This window comes from Mesoplodon bidens (assembly GCF_964165515.1).
Source record: "Mesoplodon bidens genome assembly, chromosome: 10".
Classification (NCBI taxonomy): domain Eukaryota; kingdom Metazoa; phylum Chordata; class Mammalia; order Artiodactyla; family Ziphiidae; genus Mesoplodon; species Mesoplodon bidens.
Genome location: NC_138172.1, coordinates 347,886 through 364,659, shown reverse-complemented (window position 1 = coordinate 364,659; position 16,774 = coordinate 347,886). Strand labels below are relative to the sequence as shown.

The following is a 16,774-nucleotide window of genomic DNA, read 5'->3' as shown; positions in this document are numbered from 1 at the left end:
CATCCCTGGGCGGCTGAGGGAAACACCTGCACCCTCTTTGGAGGGTCCAGGGTTTCTCAGTCTCAGCACTGCTGACATTTGGGGCCAGATGAATTTTTTTTGATTGTGGTAAAGATACATAACATAAAATTTACCATTTGAACCATTTTTAAGGTACAACTCAGTGGCATTAAGCACATACACACTTGTACAACCATCACCACCGTCATCTCCAGAACTTTCTCAGCTTCCCCAGCTGAAACTCTGTCCCCGTCAGACACTAACTCCCTCTCTCCTCCCCTGCCCTTTTGCGTCTGGCTTATGTCACTGAGCATAATCTCCTCGAGGTTCATCCATGTTGTCACATGTCAGGATTTCCTTCCTTTTTAAGCTGAATCATGTTCCCTGTGTGTATGGACCACACCTTGTCTATCCATCACCAGCCGTGGACACTGGGTTGCTTCCCCCCCGTGGCTACTGTGAATGATACTGCTATGAACGTGGGCGCTAATACCTCTTCGAGCGGCTGGGGGCTGGATATTCTTGGTCACGGGGACCATAGTCTAGCAGCGTCCCTACCCATGCCCGCAGCACCCAAAATGTCCACAGCCGTCCCCAGATGTCGCCCGGCTGAGAGCCACTGTGCTAACGATGACTGCCGTGCTAGCAGTAACAACGCTAACGAGAACGATGGTTCATTTTCGGGAGCCTTTGTTTCCCACAGTGACCGCCCCCCGGCTCCAGAGGGGCTGCATCCTGGTGGCGGTGCGCAGGGGCTCAGCCTCCCCGGCCCGTTTCCTCAGCTGTGAAACGGGGCCCATGATGAGCACAGTAGCGTTTTCCTCACAGACTCACTAAGGAGATTCTGGGTGCCAACCTGGAGCAAGGCAGACACATCAAAACTGCCTTGTGGGGTGCTGGGGTTACTCTGGTTGGAAGGGTTGAGTGGGGTGACGCCCACAAGAGGTGACATCCCCAGAGACAGGCGAGTCAGGGTCCCGGAGGCCCCTGGGGGTTAACCCTGCGGGGATGGGTCAGGAGGGACATCTGGGGGCCCAGACTGCACGTGGACACGCGGGGCAGGACGTGCGTGCTGGACTCTAGAGCTGCCTCTCACCTCCCTGGAGGCGGCTGTCTGACTGCTGGTGAACGTGTCCCCCGAGCCTCCCCCGCATCAGTCACCCTTCTCCCCGCAGGTGGTGGGCTCCCAGGCCAGGATCCTGTACTCGGACCAGAAAGGCCGTGTGGCCATCGCCGTGGCCTTCAACCAAGCCATCGCCCGTGGGAAGATCAAGGTGGGCTGTCCTGTGCTTGGGTGGGGCTCCCCCGCCTCCCCACCAGGCCAGCCCAGGCCCGGGAGGGAGGAGGCCCGTCCTCAAACCCAGGCTGTGACGACCTGGTCCCTGCTGTGTGACTTTGGGCAGTCAGGGGCCCCCTCTGAACCTCTTATCAGAAAAGAGGCTCCCGTAACCTCAAAACGTGGCTTTCCCACGAGTGTTTCATGTGGCTTTGTTAAATTGTCCCTTTCAAACCATGACAACCTTCCCTGCTTTTCCCCATTTCCCTCCTGGTCAGCCCTGCCCACCTTGCTCGGTGCATGTGCACTTCCTGCTACGGTGCTGCAGTGCTGGCAGGGCAGGAACAGCGCCTTAGTCCTCCCTTCCCGCCCTCCTTCCCTCTTCCCTCCCTCCTTCCCTCCTTCCCTCCTCCTCCCCCTCCCCCTCCCTCTTTCCCTCCCCCTTCCCTCCCCCTCCCTCCCTCCTCCCCCTTCCCTCCCCCTTCCCTCCCCCTCCCTCTCCCCCCTCCCCCGTCTCTCCTTCCCTCCCCCCAACTCCTCCCTAAGTGCCTCCTGGTGCCAGCCTTGCGGCAACACTGCTGTGCAGAGGACAAGGTAGACAGGGTCCTGCCTGGTGCTGGTGGAGGGACACTTGGACATGCAGGCAAAGGTATCGATTCAGGGGATCTCAGTGGTGTCGAGCTCTGTGAATAAAGTGAGTGAGGTGACGTGGGGCGACAGGTCGGGATGGCCTTCTGCCTTGCAGACGCAGAGCAGAGGCCTGAGTATCCAGAAGGTGCCGGAATACTGCACAGGTGGTTCAGGGCAAAGGTGGAGAGGGGGAGCATACTTGGCCTGTTCAAGGGCAGGGCAGCTCTTTGGACACTGAACCCGTGAAACCCCGAGACCTCTAGTGCCATCGAAACACCAGGCTGTCCCTTACAGCCCTGTGACATCGGGGAGGTGTCCTGTCCTCTCCGGGCCTCAGTTTTCCTCTCTATAAAGTGGGTGTGGTGACAGTGTGGGTGGGGTTGAGGAGACTCGGACCCAGCGCCAGGAGAGCACACGGGGCTCCGGGCGGCCGGAAAGTGGGTCTCTGAGCAGCCACAGGGGCAACAGAAACCCTGTGCTTCCTCCCGCCAGAGGTCTGCTTTTCAGGGGAATCCGAAGGGCGTCGGGTGTGCCCTGTCCCTTGATCTCTGCCCTGTGCTGGGCAGTGGACACTGGTAGCTGACCTCTTGTGTCCTCCCACACTGCAGGCACCGGTGGTCCTGAGCCGAGACCACCATGACGTAAGCGGCACAGACAGCCCGTTTAGGGAGACCTCCAACATTTGCGACGGCTCTGCCTTCTGTGCGGGTGAGGAACACAACAAACGTAAACTTTTTCTCTGTTGGATTTTATTTAACAATCAAGTGATTCATTCAGTCGGTTGTGGTGCTGCAAAAAAGGTGCTGGCATCTGAGAGGCATGGCACGGGGTGACCAGCCCAGGACGGAGGGGTCCTGGGATGCGGGCTCAGTTGTAAACCAGGGCGGGTGCCAGGTGGACCAGCTAGGTGGATGCCCAGGACCTGGGTGCACTTGGCCCCGACCCTTGCTGGTTATCTTCAGAAGGTGCTCACCTCCTGCGGCCTGCGTTCAGGGAGGGACTGCTGCTGCTGCAGCCACCGTGATTGTTACTATTACCCCAGAGCTTCTGCGTTCCGGTCCTGGGGGGCTTTCTGGTTCCCAGCACCTGCAGCTCCTCCCATTATGGACAAGATCCCAAGGGAAGGAGGTGGACAGTCAGGAACACCATCCATATCACTATGTTTTGAGGGATTGGTCCATTTCGTCTAAGTTATGGAATTTATGAGTTTAGAGTTATATTCCTTCATTATCTTTTTAATGTCTGTGGGGTCCACTCTGTCATTCCTGATGTTGGTCATTTGTGGCTTCTTTCTTTCTTTCTTTCTTTCTTTTCTTTGGCTGCTGTGGGGCTTGAGGGATCTTAGCTCCCTGACCAGGGATTGAACCCATGCCTCCTGCAGTGGATGCATGGAGCCCCAACCACTGGACCGCAAGGGAAGTCCCTGTGTCTTCTTTCTTTTTCCTTTATCAGTCTGGCTAGAAGTTTATCATTTTTATTGATATTCTCAAGAAGCTTTTAGTTTAAATGATTTTTAAATTGCTTTTCTGCTTCCAAATTCATTGATTTCTCCTCTAATCTTTAGTATGATCTTCTTCCTATTTGGGTTTAATTTGGTCTTCTTTCTCTGGTTTTATGAGGTGGAAGCTGAGGTTACTGATTTTAAACCTTTTTTCTTTTCTAATAAAAGTATTTTAATACTATGAATTTCCCTCTAAACACTGCTTTAGCTGCATCCTACACATTTTTACATAATATATTTTTATTATCATTCAGTTCAAAATATTTTAAATTTCCTTTGAGACATTCTCTTGGACCCATGAGTCATTGAGAAGTATCTTTTTAAATTTTCAAGTTTGGGGAGATTTTTCTGATAACTTTCTGTTACTGACTTTTGATTTCATTCCAGTATAGTCTGAAAGCTTACTCTGTATTCATTCTGTTCTTTTAAATTTGTTAAGGGTTGTACTGTGATCCTGAACGTGGTCCATCTTGGTGCACTTGGGAAGAAGGTGTATTCTGTGGTTACTTGGGGGCTTGTTCTTTAAATGTCAATTTGGTCAAGTCAGTTGGTGATGCTGTTCCTGTTGTCTAGATCCTTACTGACTTTCTGCTGACTTGTTCCATAAATTACTGACAGACGGGTGATGAAGTTCCCGACTGTGTTTGTGGATTCACCTGTTCCCTTTTCAGTTCTTGTCCACTTTGCCGTGTGTGTTTTAGAGTTGTGTTGTTCGGTGTGCCCTTGTTTAGGTTTATTGTCTCTTCTTGGAGAGTTGACCTCTTTCGCATCGTGTGATGTCCCTCCCTCTTCATCCCTGATAGTACCGCTGGCTCTGATGTCCTCTGATGTCAATGTGGTTTACATTCGTACCCTTTGGCCATGGTAACAACATACCACAGACTTAGAGGCTGGAAACAGCACAGATGTGTCCCTCACAGTTCTGAGGGTCTGAAGTCTGAAGTCAGTTTCTTGGGGCTTAAGTCGAGGTGCAGGCAGGGCTGTGACGTCTCAGGAGGCTGCAGGGGAGAATCTGCTCCCTGGCCTTTTCCGGGTCCTAGAGCTGCTTTTCATTTTTTTTTTTTTTTTTGGCGGTATGCGGGCCTCTCACTGTTGTGGCCTCTGCCGTTGCGGAGCACAGGCTCCGGATGTGCAGGTTCAGCGGCCATGGCTCACGGGCCCAGCCGCTCCGTGGCATGTGGGATCTTCCCGGACCGGGGCACGAACCCATGTCCCCTGCATCGGCAGGCGGACTCTCAACCACTGCGCCACCAGGGAAGCCCAGAGCTGCTTTTCTTGCATCTCATAGCCCTGCACTAGGAGGAAAGCATTCCCAGGACCCCCTCCTCTTCTCTGTGGGCACAAGTGGGGGTTTGGAGGAAGAGCCCCCAGGAGGTGCCGACCCCTCCTGTCCGTGTCCCCAGGGGCCTCTGTCTCAGGCACGCTCAGGCTTGTCATTCAGCGAGTCCTTAGACACAAGTGAGGCACGGGTTCCATTTTCTGTGCAGGTGCCTGCCTCCCCGCAGAGTTCTGGTTAGTTGGCCACCCTGGGACCCCAGGCCTCTTATGGGCCAAGGACAGTTGGTAATTTGCAGCTTGCCCCCCAAACTTTAGTGTGTTTGCTCTAAGGGTGCGACTGACGCTCTTTGTCACCTGAGCTAAAGCTGCCACCACATCCTTTGTCCTTCATGCTTCTGGGCGCTGTACCTGGCACTTGGTGCCGGAGAGAAGACAGCAGGGGGCGACAGTGCTCGTCGGGCACTTGTTCATTGTCCTGCTTTGCTTGGCTCTGAAAATACAAATTTCTGCTGTTCCTGCAGTTGCCCTGCCTTGTTCCCATCCGTCCCTCAGACCCTGGCCCGGCCTGGCTGCCTTGCTCGGGGGCTGACGGGGCTCTGTTTCCACAGACATGGCCGTGCAGAACTTCGTGGGAGATGCCTTCCGGGGAGCCACCTGGGTTGCCCTGCACAACGGCGGGGGTGTCGGCTGGTAAGGAGGTTTCTGAGGGCCGGTGGTGCAGCTGGGGCTCCTGTGCAAGGCTCGGGGCTCTCCTCCAGGGTCCTGGACCTGCTTCCTGGAGCTCCCGCTACCGAGGGCTCCTCGTGTGAGCTGGAAATGGAGGGCCTTGACCAAGACCCCACCTTTGGGGTCTCACCCGTCGCGCGGGACACCAAGGCCTGCTGTGGGCGCTGTAAATCATCGCTTCCTGTCGTTTTCATGCTGCTTTCACAGATGTTTTCCAGGGAATTCTCAGCTCTCTCCTGGCCCCGTCCTTACACTCTGCCAGGGGCTGGGCTGGGAGGCGGGGACCTGGGTCCTGGGCTCCCTGGGTCCTGCCCCTCTCTGCCCAGCCAGGCCTGTTTCCAGCCCACGCCGCGAGGGAGCTAGGGCTTCTGGGAGGCTCCCTTGTGGGCGACAGATGCAGTTCCCTCGTGGGGACGTCCCTATAATGCTGCACCCAGTTCCAACCTGAGGGGGTTTTCTGACACCAGCTGCGTGTCCTGCAGTTCCACTCAGTTCCAACACTGTCAGCACAGGGATAACGTCGGATCCCACGGCTGAGAGCTCAGTCCCACAGGGCTGTCCCCCACCCCACCCCCCGACTCCAGTCACATGTCCACAGTATTACCCGTGCTTCCAACCCACCGGCTGCAGATCAGAGGTCCCTGCAGCCACTTCCTCGGGTTCCACTGGTTTGCTAGAGCAGCTCACAGAACGCAGGGAACCCATTTATTCACTGGATTTCTGATTTATTACAAAAGATATCAAAGGATGTGAATCCGTAGCCGGATGAGGAGATACACGAGTTGAGGACCCAAAGGGACCCTGTGAGGCTGGGGCCGGGCACGGCAGCATGTGGAAGCGTTCTGGCTCCCCAGCCTGGACGCCCTCTGAACGTGCTCCTTCAGGGTTTCTATGGAGGGTTCCTTACGCAGGTGCGATTGACTGCATCACGGCCACTGGTGACGGATTCCACCTTCAGCCCCCCTCCCCTCCTGGAAGGTCAGGGGCCGGGACCCACGTTCCAGGCCTCTGATCACACGGTGGCTCCACTGGCATCCAGCCCCATCCTTGGGTGGTTTCCCAGAGTCACCTCATCAACATAAGGAAAGACACCTTCATCCCTCTCAGCAGAGGAAATTAATTCCAAGGGTTTTAGGAGCTCTGTGCCAGGAACAGTGGACAAAGACCAAATACGTCTTTCTTGTTATAAACCATGAAGTCACGTTTGCTGCTAAGAGTGGTGAATAACTAATGTTTATTGCAAGTGGACTGCGTGGCAAGCGTTTGAATCCCCTCTCTCACCTCCTCTTGGAAAAGAAACGCATCTACAGATGCGGAAACAGGTAGCAGGCAGCTGGGGCCACACCTGTGCGCGTGGCCTCTGGGCGGGGGCGTCGCCTGGGGAGCTCTGGTCGCCCGGGATTCCTGGCTCCTCAGAGCAGCAGGGGGCGCCGTGGCCCCGCAGAGGAGGACAGCTGCCCAGGCCCGGCCACCTCTGAGCTGACCTCTGAGCCCGTTTTGGCCGGATCAAGCCTGGACTTGCCCTCCAGAGCCAAGTCCTTCACGCTGCAGCTTCCAGAGCGTCCCTGGGGGCTGGCTTGGCCTTGGGCCCTTTGAGGCCGGAATTCCAAGCTGCAGCCCAGTCAGGTGGCTCTCATGAATGGAAAATGTGATCGGATCGCGTGTCCTTGTAGAGACACAGGCTGGAGAAAACCAGGACGGGAGAGAGCGCCTGGCGTTTTGGCCCTGGATGTGCTGAGTCATGCTGTAGGTGCAGGAGCAGCTCTGAAGGGGCCGGAGGTGGTGGTGGAGCCAGATCTGGACCCAGATCTGTTGTCCCTGGATTCACGGCATTGGTGACAGGACCGCAGAAGGCAGGACGGAACCCCCGAGAAAGTGTGCAGGACACGAGGCCTCGGGACACTGCTCGCCGCTGACCCTGCACGGGGCTCCCAGAGCGGGGTCCCCCCTCACCGCCAGGCTGCCCCCTAGGCTCTGCCAGGGCGCGACCGGCGAGGCACTGGCATCAAGGCCCTTGGTTGTGGCTGCCCTTGAGGGCTCCTTTGGAAAGTGCCTCAGTTTCACCTGGAATCCATCAGACACACACGCCCATGATTTAATACACCAGATACTGCTGCAAACCTTGCTGTGAAAATCAGCGGGAAAAATCTGTGCCTGATCTTCCTTCCATCTCCAGCTGTAGTTTTTGCCTTCTTGTCTGGAAAAGCAAGTTTCTAAGTCATTAGCCTCCCTGATACCTCTCAGTTTGCTTTCAGCTTTCCCACTATCTGGTGGCTCCGCGTTTCTGAGCTGGTCAGTGTCGGCACTGGGTCGCTCTGCGGCCCCTGCTCTGCTCAGTCTGCTCTGACTGTGTGCTGGGGTCTGTCCTGTGCTGCCTGCCCGCGGTCCCTGCCGTCTGCTCCTTTTAGATGGGGCGCAGAGCGGGAGAGTCGGCAGTCGGTCCCTGGTCTCGGCGGGTTGGACGGCTGCGTAGAGACTGTGTGGTTCCATCCCTCCAGGGCGGGTCCGGGCCTCACCGTTGGTGCTGAGCCTTCTGCTCAGTCCCTGTGTCCCCGCCTTCTGTCCTCACACCCGGTCCAGCCCTGGGGCCTCACATCTTTGAGGAGTAAATGCACCGTCTTTATCTGGATACTGATGCTGTTTCCTCACTAGAGCAGGTCTCGAACCCGGCTGTGCATGGGGTCCCCGAGGGGCTTGTTTCTCCTGGACAGATGGTCATGAGAGCAGCATGCTTTGCGGGCTAGCGGTGGAGGTTAGTCACGGCAGCTAAGGCTCCTGTGGTGCGCGAGCTGTGCACGGGGGTCTCCAGAGACACTCGTCGAATCACCTCGATGGTCCCACCTATGAGGCAGCTGAACCCAGAGTGTGACTCTGCCTGGGGTTCCCAGCACACCCGCCCGCAGGCATCTGTGAAGTAGCCAGGACAGGCCCCGCCCGGCCGAGGCCCCCTCCTGTGAACAGGAACCGTCACTGTGTGTGCGCTGTGGGCACCACAGTTCCCGGCATGAAGATTCCTGTTTGCATAACCTCTTCAGCCCTGGCCGGTACCACTGCCTGGAACCCAGGGTTGCCGGGCTGGTGGGCAAGAATTACAGACTCTGCTGTTTTGCTTCGAGTCGCTCTCTCCCAGGGTCTTGTTCCTGAGTTGTGTGCTCTTGTTCCTGAGTGAGTTCTGTGCTCTTGTTCATCTTATAATGCTGAGTACTTCCTTCCTTAGTACATCTGGCTCTGACTCTTGTTACATGTGACATAGGGTTCTGCTTTCATGTCCTTCTCAACGGGATCGTTCTCTGTCCAGCAACTGCTCCGAGATACAGGTCCTCCTTTCTTGCTGTCTTCCTGGGCTCAGGACTGCTCCAGAGGTCACCTGGAGCTGAGCACGTTTGCCCTCTGACCATCTGGGCTTCGGGCTACTGAAACGAAAGATGTCGTTCTAATCTCCAAAAGTCCTCTCTGGTCAAATGACTGTGGCTGCTGCCTGGTTTGTCCTCTGATCCCCGGCACCAGCCTCTGACAAGCGAGTGGTGATGACCTTGAATCCGTGCAGAGCCTCCTCCACCACAGGGGCCATAGGAAGCGCTGGGAGCCTGCTCGCGGGCACAGGGCTGCCGGCTGCAGGGATGCAGGCCCGGGTGCAGGAGTTCTGCGTCCGCCCCCTGGGTGGGATGGGGCGGAGGGTCCTCACCCTCTTGGTGGGAACCAGCTGGGGTTGTCACGAGGGTCCAGCTGGGCAGAGAAGGGGGTGCGGCCAGAGGGGCCAGAGGATCTGAGACCTGAGCCTGGCAGTAAAACCTGGCAGGAGCTGACGAGATTGAGGGCGCTTCCTGTGTGTGTCACCGAAAGGGGCTGGAGGGTCAGGGGTGTGAGCTGGGCAGGAGCCTTTGAGAAAGACGTGGAGGGTGAGGATGGATCCAGGGGCTGCAGGAAGGACGCAGTCTCCGTGGCTGATGGGGAAAAACTGCGGGAGAGCACGGGCACGGGCACACGTGGATGACGAGATTGGAATGACGGCTCTCAAGGCACGAGTGACCCCAGAACACATCAAACCCGGGAGCGGAGGTGGTCCAGGAAATGCTGGACCTCAAGGAGCTCGGCCCTCAAATCAAGTAATCAGGACCCCAAATGCGAGTACAGGAAGGCAGAGTGCAAAGGCCGGCAGGAAGAAGGAGCCCCGTGGAAGCACGGAAGAGGTGGTCCCGCCCCCCACGGAGGCGACACTGGGGGTCCTGAAGGGGGGCCTGGGGTCTGTGGGTGGAGCGCGGAGGCACGAGCAGGCAGCCCGCGTCCCTCGGGCCTTTAGGCTCAGGCAGGCTCCGGGCTGCATGCCTGTTTCCCTAGACGGCGCTTCCGAAGCAGGCCTGCCCCTCGCAGGGTCGGACCCAGCGTGACCTGGGAAACTTTTGCCTCTTGCAGGGGTGAGGTGATCAACGGGGGATTTGGCCTTGTGCTGGACGGGACCCAGGAGGCTGAGCAGAAGGCCAAGATGATGCTCAGCTGGGACGTCTCCAACGGAGTGAGTGACCACCTGTCCCCCTCCCCGTCAGTGGCCCTGCCCTCCTCCCAGAAAACAGTCCGGAGCCCCCGCTGCTCCTGTGTCTCCCCTCCAGCCACCGCCAGGGTTTCCCTCCTCTTCAGACGGGCTCTTTCCAGCCCAGCCTGTGTCCGCAGGGGGCCCGGGCGGTGTCGCTCGCGTGCCTGCTTGCGCGTGCGCGTGCGGTGCGGGGCTCTATCCCTCTCTATGGCCACGGGGCCTGAAGGGGGAAGCAGCACAAATGAGAGGTCAGGGGGTGATGGGGGGCATTTGCAGATGTCAGTGGAATGGGGAGGGGCTTGGGGGCCCTATGCTAGGGTTAGACTTGGGTGGCCCAGGAGAGTGGAGGGGTGGAGCCGCAGCAGAGGGGGCTGGTCCTCATCCTGAAGGCAGTGAGGGAATGGCTGGGGGCAGTGGGGAGTGGCAGGAAGGCAGCAAGAGGCGGCGGGGGGGGTGCGCCGAGGCCTCCGTCCAGGGGGCCCTGAGGACGCTGGGCCAGGTGGAGGGAAGGAGCCTGGCGGGAGAGAGGTCTGAAGGCCGAACCAAGGCCCCTGTGCTCTGAGGACGACGCCGGGGGCCTGGCCTCGGGCCCCTGCCCAGGGGGCGGGGAGGAGTCCGGGCAGAAGGATGGCCACTATCGTCACAGGCGGGCGGATCAGTTTTCTGGCCAAGAGAGGAGGAGGTGTGAGCTGGGAACGCCTGGTGGGAACCCACTGACCCGCGGCCGCCGTGGCACCGACGCTGCACGCCCTCTCCCCTCCCCGCCGGCAGGTGGCCCGCCGCTGCTGGTCCGGGAACCCGAAGGCCTACGAGATCATCTGCCGCACGATGCAGGAGGACAGGGGCTTGGTGGTGACGCTGCCCCATGAGGTGGCGGATGAGCGTGTGCTCCAGCGGGCCCTGCGGCTGTGAGCGGGACCTAGAGCCCTGGGGTCCCCTCCCCACCTCGGCCCCGCCCTCACCTCGCGGCCACCTGGCTCCCTCTGCTACTCCCCGTGCTCTCCTGGGTCAGGAGCTGTGCTCACGCCCTCTTGGGTCTCACCACCCGGAGGGAGTGTCACTGCGTCCCCAGTTTACAGCTGAGGCCAGAGGGGCAGGGACCTTTGCTGTCACCACGCGGCTCCCTGGGGACCGGGAAGGCAGTGGGGGTCTTCTTCAGGGCTGGGTGCTCAGGCCTGGTGCCGAGTGGGCTCGGGGGGCTGGTGCTGTGAAAATCGGCCAAGCGGGGCACTGACCAGTCCTTGGAGCCGCCTGCTGTCCCTCCTCCCGCCAAGGGGCAGGTGCTCCTTTGGCCAGGCTCATGCCCATCGCCCCGCCTTCCCCCGACCGACCGACTGGTGTGGGGCCGCCAGGGGGCCAGGCCTCGCCCGGGCCAGCGGTCCACGCCCGAGACCCGTGACCTCGCTGCACAGAGAGGCCAGCTCTGAGCATGTCCTTATTCTCCTTGGTTCCCACGACAGGCTCAAATTAAGAAAGAGATTGGGGGCCGGTCTCCAAGGAGCCACGGAAAACTTGACACCCTCCCCCCACATCTAGCCGGGGGGCCGAGTCCTCCCCACGGGCCATTCCACCTTTGCCTGAGCTAACAAAACCCCATTGTTGTCTGGGCAGCAATGTGCACGTAAAAAGTAGCTGATTTTCCAGCCTTCCTTGTAATTAGGAGTGACCATGGGCCTGGTTCCGGCCCATGAGACGACGTGGAAGTCTGCTGGGTGGGTCTTCCGGGAAAGCTGTAATAAAAACGGACAGGTGCGGCTGCATCGCTCTGTGCCTTTGCCCCTTCCTCCTGCCAGAACCTCAGGTGTGATGGCTGGGAGCACAGCAGCCCTGCTGTGAAGTGACCATGAGGCTCACCGTGGCACCTGGAGGCATGTGGAAAGCAGAGGCTCCTGGGCTGCTGGCAGTGCTGGGAGCTGCTGTACCAGGTCCGATGGCCTCCCCTTCTCCTTGGTCCTCACGTGCTAAAGCCATCCTGGGAGGGCTTCTCTTCCACACGGCGAGCACGGGGTCCAATTGGTCGTATCGCCGCCAACAAGTGTCCACGGAGGGCACCCTGCCGCGTGTATCTGCGTGAACACTCCCTGTTCCTAGGGAGACGCAGAGAGGATCTGTCCAGTTTGAAGACCAGGCCCTCCCGTCATCCCTTCCCATCCAGCACCGTCGCTTATTCAGGACAGCCAGGTCTTGGCCAGCCTCAGGGCAGGGTCTCCGGAGGCTTCCGGCCACGTGTGAGGGCTCCAGACCCTCCCTAGGCGCCCTGCTGAGGCCGCCAGTGAGCAGTCGCCTCAGCTGCCAGTAGGGGGAAGGGACAGCCGACACCCAGAGTGGAGCCACCCCCGGACCTGTGGGGAGTCAGGGCAGTGACCGCAGCCTCGGTAGCTACGGAGGTGCCGAGTTAAGATTGTCGCTCGCCATGCGGCTCTGCAGGGATTGAGTCACCACCCAAGGCAGCCGCTGACTTTCAGCGCACCCGGGAAGTTCGGGGCAAAGATGAGGGTGAGGCTCTCTGTGCTCTGGGAAAACGGGCAGAACAGGCCCTCAGAGAGGCAGGCATTTTCTGGAGAAGTCGTTTATGAGCCTGGATTCTCACCTCTTCCCACACTTAGAAAAGCACTAAAACCATTAACTTAGGTCTTGGCTCCTTCCCACCAGCAGCAAGCTTCTGCCAGCCTTCTTTAAGAAAGGAGAGATGTGTAGTCCACTCAGAAACGTTTTCATCAAAACGATGAAGGTAGAAAACAGTTGGTCCCGATGGGCGTGAGCTCGGCTGCCTTCGAAACTGGGGCTTGTGAAAGTCTCTGGGCCCCTCCCTGGGGCCCCCTCTGCTCCCTGGGAACCTGGACCCCCCCCCCCCGGAAACAGAGGCTTTCCCTGCCGGCCAGCGCAGGCTGGTGCAGGAGGGCTCAGCTCTCTCGCCCTGGGCTTTCCAGAGGGGGCTCCTACCCTGGGGGCTGGCGCTGGACTTGACGTGCAGTTGCGTTCTATTTGGCCTGCCCTCTGTAAAACTTTTTTTTTTTCCGGTACACGGGCCTCTCACTGCTGTGGCCCCTCCCGTTGCGGAGCACAGGCTCCGGACGCGCAGGCTCAGCGGCCATGGCTCACGGGCCCAGCCTCTCCGCGGCACGTGGGATCCTCCCGGACCGGGGCATGAACCCGTGTCCCCTGCATCAGCAGGCGGACTGTCAACCACTGCGCCACCAGGGAAGCCCCCTGTAAAAATTTTTTGACATTGTCACCGGTTTTTAGAAATTGTGAAATTTCACTTAAAAAATCCAGATTTTGAGTTACTTAAAGAAGTCAAGAGATTAGGTGACGCCACGTGCTCGCCACCACCGTGGCAGCAATTCGCCAGAGGCCCCTTGGGCCTGGGCTCGTGTCACCCAAGTCACCGCAGCCCCGCAGCCTCTGCCGTCCTCCAGTGGCGAGGCCAAGTGTGTTTGTTGTTTATCCTTGGACAGGAGCTGCTGATTTCTTACCCCTGCCTGCTCCCCACGTTTGTGTCACCTGCATGGCCTCTGTTGGGATTTGAATCTGTCTGTATTAGGGCTCTCTAGAGAACCAGCAGAACGTATACCCGTGCATATATCCATATGTGCTATAGATAGATGTCCATATATAGAGGTAGATGCCGTGTATGTCGTGTGAGCCGGAGGCCCAGGGAAGCCGGGGGCGCAGTTCAGCTCCAGCACCAGGGCCAGGGAGCCCGGGGCGCTGATGGTGTGAGTCCCAGCCCCAGGGCAGGAGATGAGAGGAGGGAGGGGTCCCAGCTCAAGAGGGAGGCAGGAAAAGGCAAACTGCACCTCCTCCCACCTTCTGTTTTGTTGAGGCCTCGACTGCTTGCATGATGCCTATCCCTTTCTCTGGGGGGCCCCCCATTCAAATCCTAATCTCATCTGCAAACACCCTCACAGACACACCCAGAGGCAAGGTGTAAAACGGCCCAATCCACACAACGTGTAAAATTCACCATCACGGTGATCTTAGATGTAGAAGTTTCCTTTAACTCTGTGGTATATGATAATTTACAATAAGAAACATGTGTTTGGTCTTCAGCCGTGTTTCTGGCCCAGAGCTCCTAAAACCCGTGGAATTTCCTAAGTGATGAGAGAGATGAGGTGTTTTGCTATTCGTAACAAGCCCCTTTCTGCCACACCTGAATTCATGTTTCCGAATTTGGGGCCTCACCTGAGATGGGGCTGGTCGCCCGGGGGCCCAACCTTGTGACTGGGGAGTTGAACTTTCAGTTTCCCACCCGCGACCTCCAGGGAGGGGAGGGGCTGGAGGTTGAATCAATGGCTGATGGCCAATGATTTCATCAATCTCACCTGTGTAAGGAAGGCTCCAGCCAAAAACAAAAGGAAGGGGGTGGGGAGAGCTTCTGGGCCGTGAAGCCCTGCAGATCCGGGGTGAGCAGCGCAGTCGCGGTGGGAGCCCGAGTCCTGCCCCAGGCCTGGCCCTGTGCGCCTCTTCCATCGGGCTGTTCTTGAGTTATGTCATCTCATGATGAGCCAGTGATTTAAGTAAAATGTTTCTCCCAAGTTCTCTGAGCTGCTTGCTCTAGCAAGTTAATTGAACCCGAGGAGGGGGTCATGAGAACCCTCCATATGTAGCCGGTGGGTCGGAAGCACAGGTGCCAACCTGACTTGCAGTGGGCATCTGACGGCACTCGGGCCGGCCTGAGCCCTTGAGCTGTGGGATCTCCTGGTGGGTAGTGTGAGATGTGAGTCAACTGCCTGGTGGTGTTGGGGCAAAAAGCACATTGGAACGCCCGGCCCGGCCCCACTCCTGCCACAGCTCCGGAAGGACTGCACGCTACCATTGACCGTTCAGAGTCCACAGTGAGGCCTTTCAGCCTATCGGGTGCTGGGCGAGCAGCATCTAGGCTGGTGGGGTTTCCCCCCAAGTGCAAATATGACAAGTGCACGTGTGTTCTCTGCTTCTCCTCCCCCGGCTGCCCCGAGCCCTTTCTACACCCGCCTACTCAGAGTGCAGGGCCTGGGTTACTGAGGGTGAACGGGCAGTGTCTGCGGTGCCCGGAATCCCTCTAGAATGTGCGTTTCTGTCTGTGCCTGAGACATCACTGAACCACCACCGCCAGTGAAGCCCAGGGAATGAGCTGCCCCTCCGCTCCTCCCTGCTTGTTGCAGGGTGGTTGGGAGGGCAAGGGGAGTCCTTGGCAAGTGTTTAACAGGGCTCATTTCACCTATTTAAAAATGTTTTTTAAAATACTGTCAGTCTGGGCTTCCCTGGTGGCGCAGTGGTTGAGAGTCCGCCTGCCGATGCAGGGGACACGGGTTCGTGCCCCGGTCCGGGAAGATCCCACGTGCCACGGAGCGGCCGGGCCCGTGAGCCATGACCGCTTGAGTCTGCGCGTTCAGAGCCTGTGCTCCGCAATGGGAGAGGCCCCAGCAGTGAGAGGCCCGCGTACCGCAAAAAAAATAAAAATAAATAAAAATACTGTCAGTCACTTGAAAGGTGGAAAATCAAGCAGCGGAAACATCCACATTGCCACCAAAGGTTTTTCATGAAAACATTATTTTTCTTTATTGTGGTAAAAAAACATAGAATTTACCATCTTAACCATGTTTAAGTGTACAGGCCGGTGGTCTTAAGCACAGTCACGTTGTGCAGTCATCAACACGCATCGTCTCCAGAACTTTCTCATCTTCTCAAACTGCATCTGTGCCCTCATTACACAGACCGGCCCACACCGGCCCTTCCACCTCCCCAGCCCCTGGCACCGAGCGTCCCACTTTCTGTCGCTAGAAATCGGACTTTCTGTCTCTAGGGGCTCCCGTGAGTGGAATCACGTACTGCAGTGTGTGTTCTTTCATGACTGACGTACTTCACTTCGCATAAAGTCCTCAGTGTTCATCCATGTTGTCCCATGTGTCGGCGTTTCCTTCTTTTTTTTCAGACTGAATAATATTCTGTTGAGTCCATAAATCACATTTTTATTTATCCATTCAACCCTCTGTGGGCAGTGAGGATGCCTCCACCTGTTGGCTGTTGTGACCAGTGCTGCTGTGAACGTGGGTGTGCAAGTATCTGTTCCGGTCTCCGCTTTCAATTCTTTTGGGTTCGTACCCAGAGGTGGGATTGCTGGGTCATATTGAAACCACACAACTGAGATGGGATTCGAACCCAGCCAAAACCCAGATTGGGACTCAGACCCACGGGCTAGGACTCAAACCCGTGGTCTTTTAAGTAAGATGGCACACCTGGTCTCAGGACTTGATGAAGCTCAGGTGTTTATGTCTCAGTGCAGAAGAAATTCAGTGAGAGACAAAGTGATAGGTAAGATGTGGATTTATTTAGAGAGCTACACATTCCCTAGACAGAATGCAGACTGTCTCAGAAGGTGAGAGCGGCCCTGGGAGAAACACTCCATAGACAGAGTGTGGGCCAGCTCAGAAGGTGAGAGGCCCCGAAATATTGGGTGGTTAGTTTCTAAGGGCTGGGTAATTTTATAGGCTAATGAGTGGGAGGGTTATTCCAACTACCTTGGAGAAGGGGTAGGGATTTCCAGGAATCGGACCACTTCCTGCTTTTTGGCCTTTTATGGTCAGCCTCCGAACTGTCCGGGCACCTGTGGGTGTGTCATTTAACTGATGCATTACAATGAGCATGTAATGAGGCTCAAGGTCCACTGGAAGTTAGGTTTTCTGTCATCTTGGACCTAATGGGTTCTAACCAGTTTTTGTCGTAACCACAACCTTTTAAAGGTTGTGCCCTGCCCCCTTCCCTCCTGTTTCAATATCGAAATTCTATGTTTAGGTTTTTGAGGAACTGCTACACTGTTTTCCACAGTGGGGAAAACATATTTAATTAT

The 16,774-nt window shown here is 57.3% G+C and overlaps 1 protein-coding gene across 4 annotated transcripts in view; it reads left to right on the top strand.

Annotated features, from left to right (window-relative positions):
* UROC1 (urocanate hydratase 1) overlaps positions 1-15,164 on the top strand; it is a 44,949-nt gene extending 29,785 nt beyond the window's left edge. For 2 of the 4 annotated variants that reach the window (XM_081247201.1, XM_081247202.1), the window contains 5 exons: positions 1,176-1,274; positions 2,515-2,614; positions 5,294-5,375; positions 9,825-9,924; positions 10,714-15,164. In XM_081247201.1, the coding sequence (XP_081103327.1) occupies positions 1,176-1,274; positions 2,515-2,614; positions 5,294-5,375; positions 9,825-9,924; positions 10,714-10,854 (522 nt within the window). In that variant the 3' untranslated portion in view covers positions 10,855-15,164. The remainder of the gene's footprint in view (positions 1-1,175; positions 1,275-2,514; positions 2,615-5,293; positions 5,376-9,824; positions 9,925-10,713) is intronic. The other 2 variants (XM_081247200.1, XM_081247199.1) reach the window with 1 other exon arrangement.
* Positions 15,165-16,774: the final 1,610 nt, after the last annotated feature.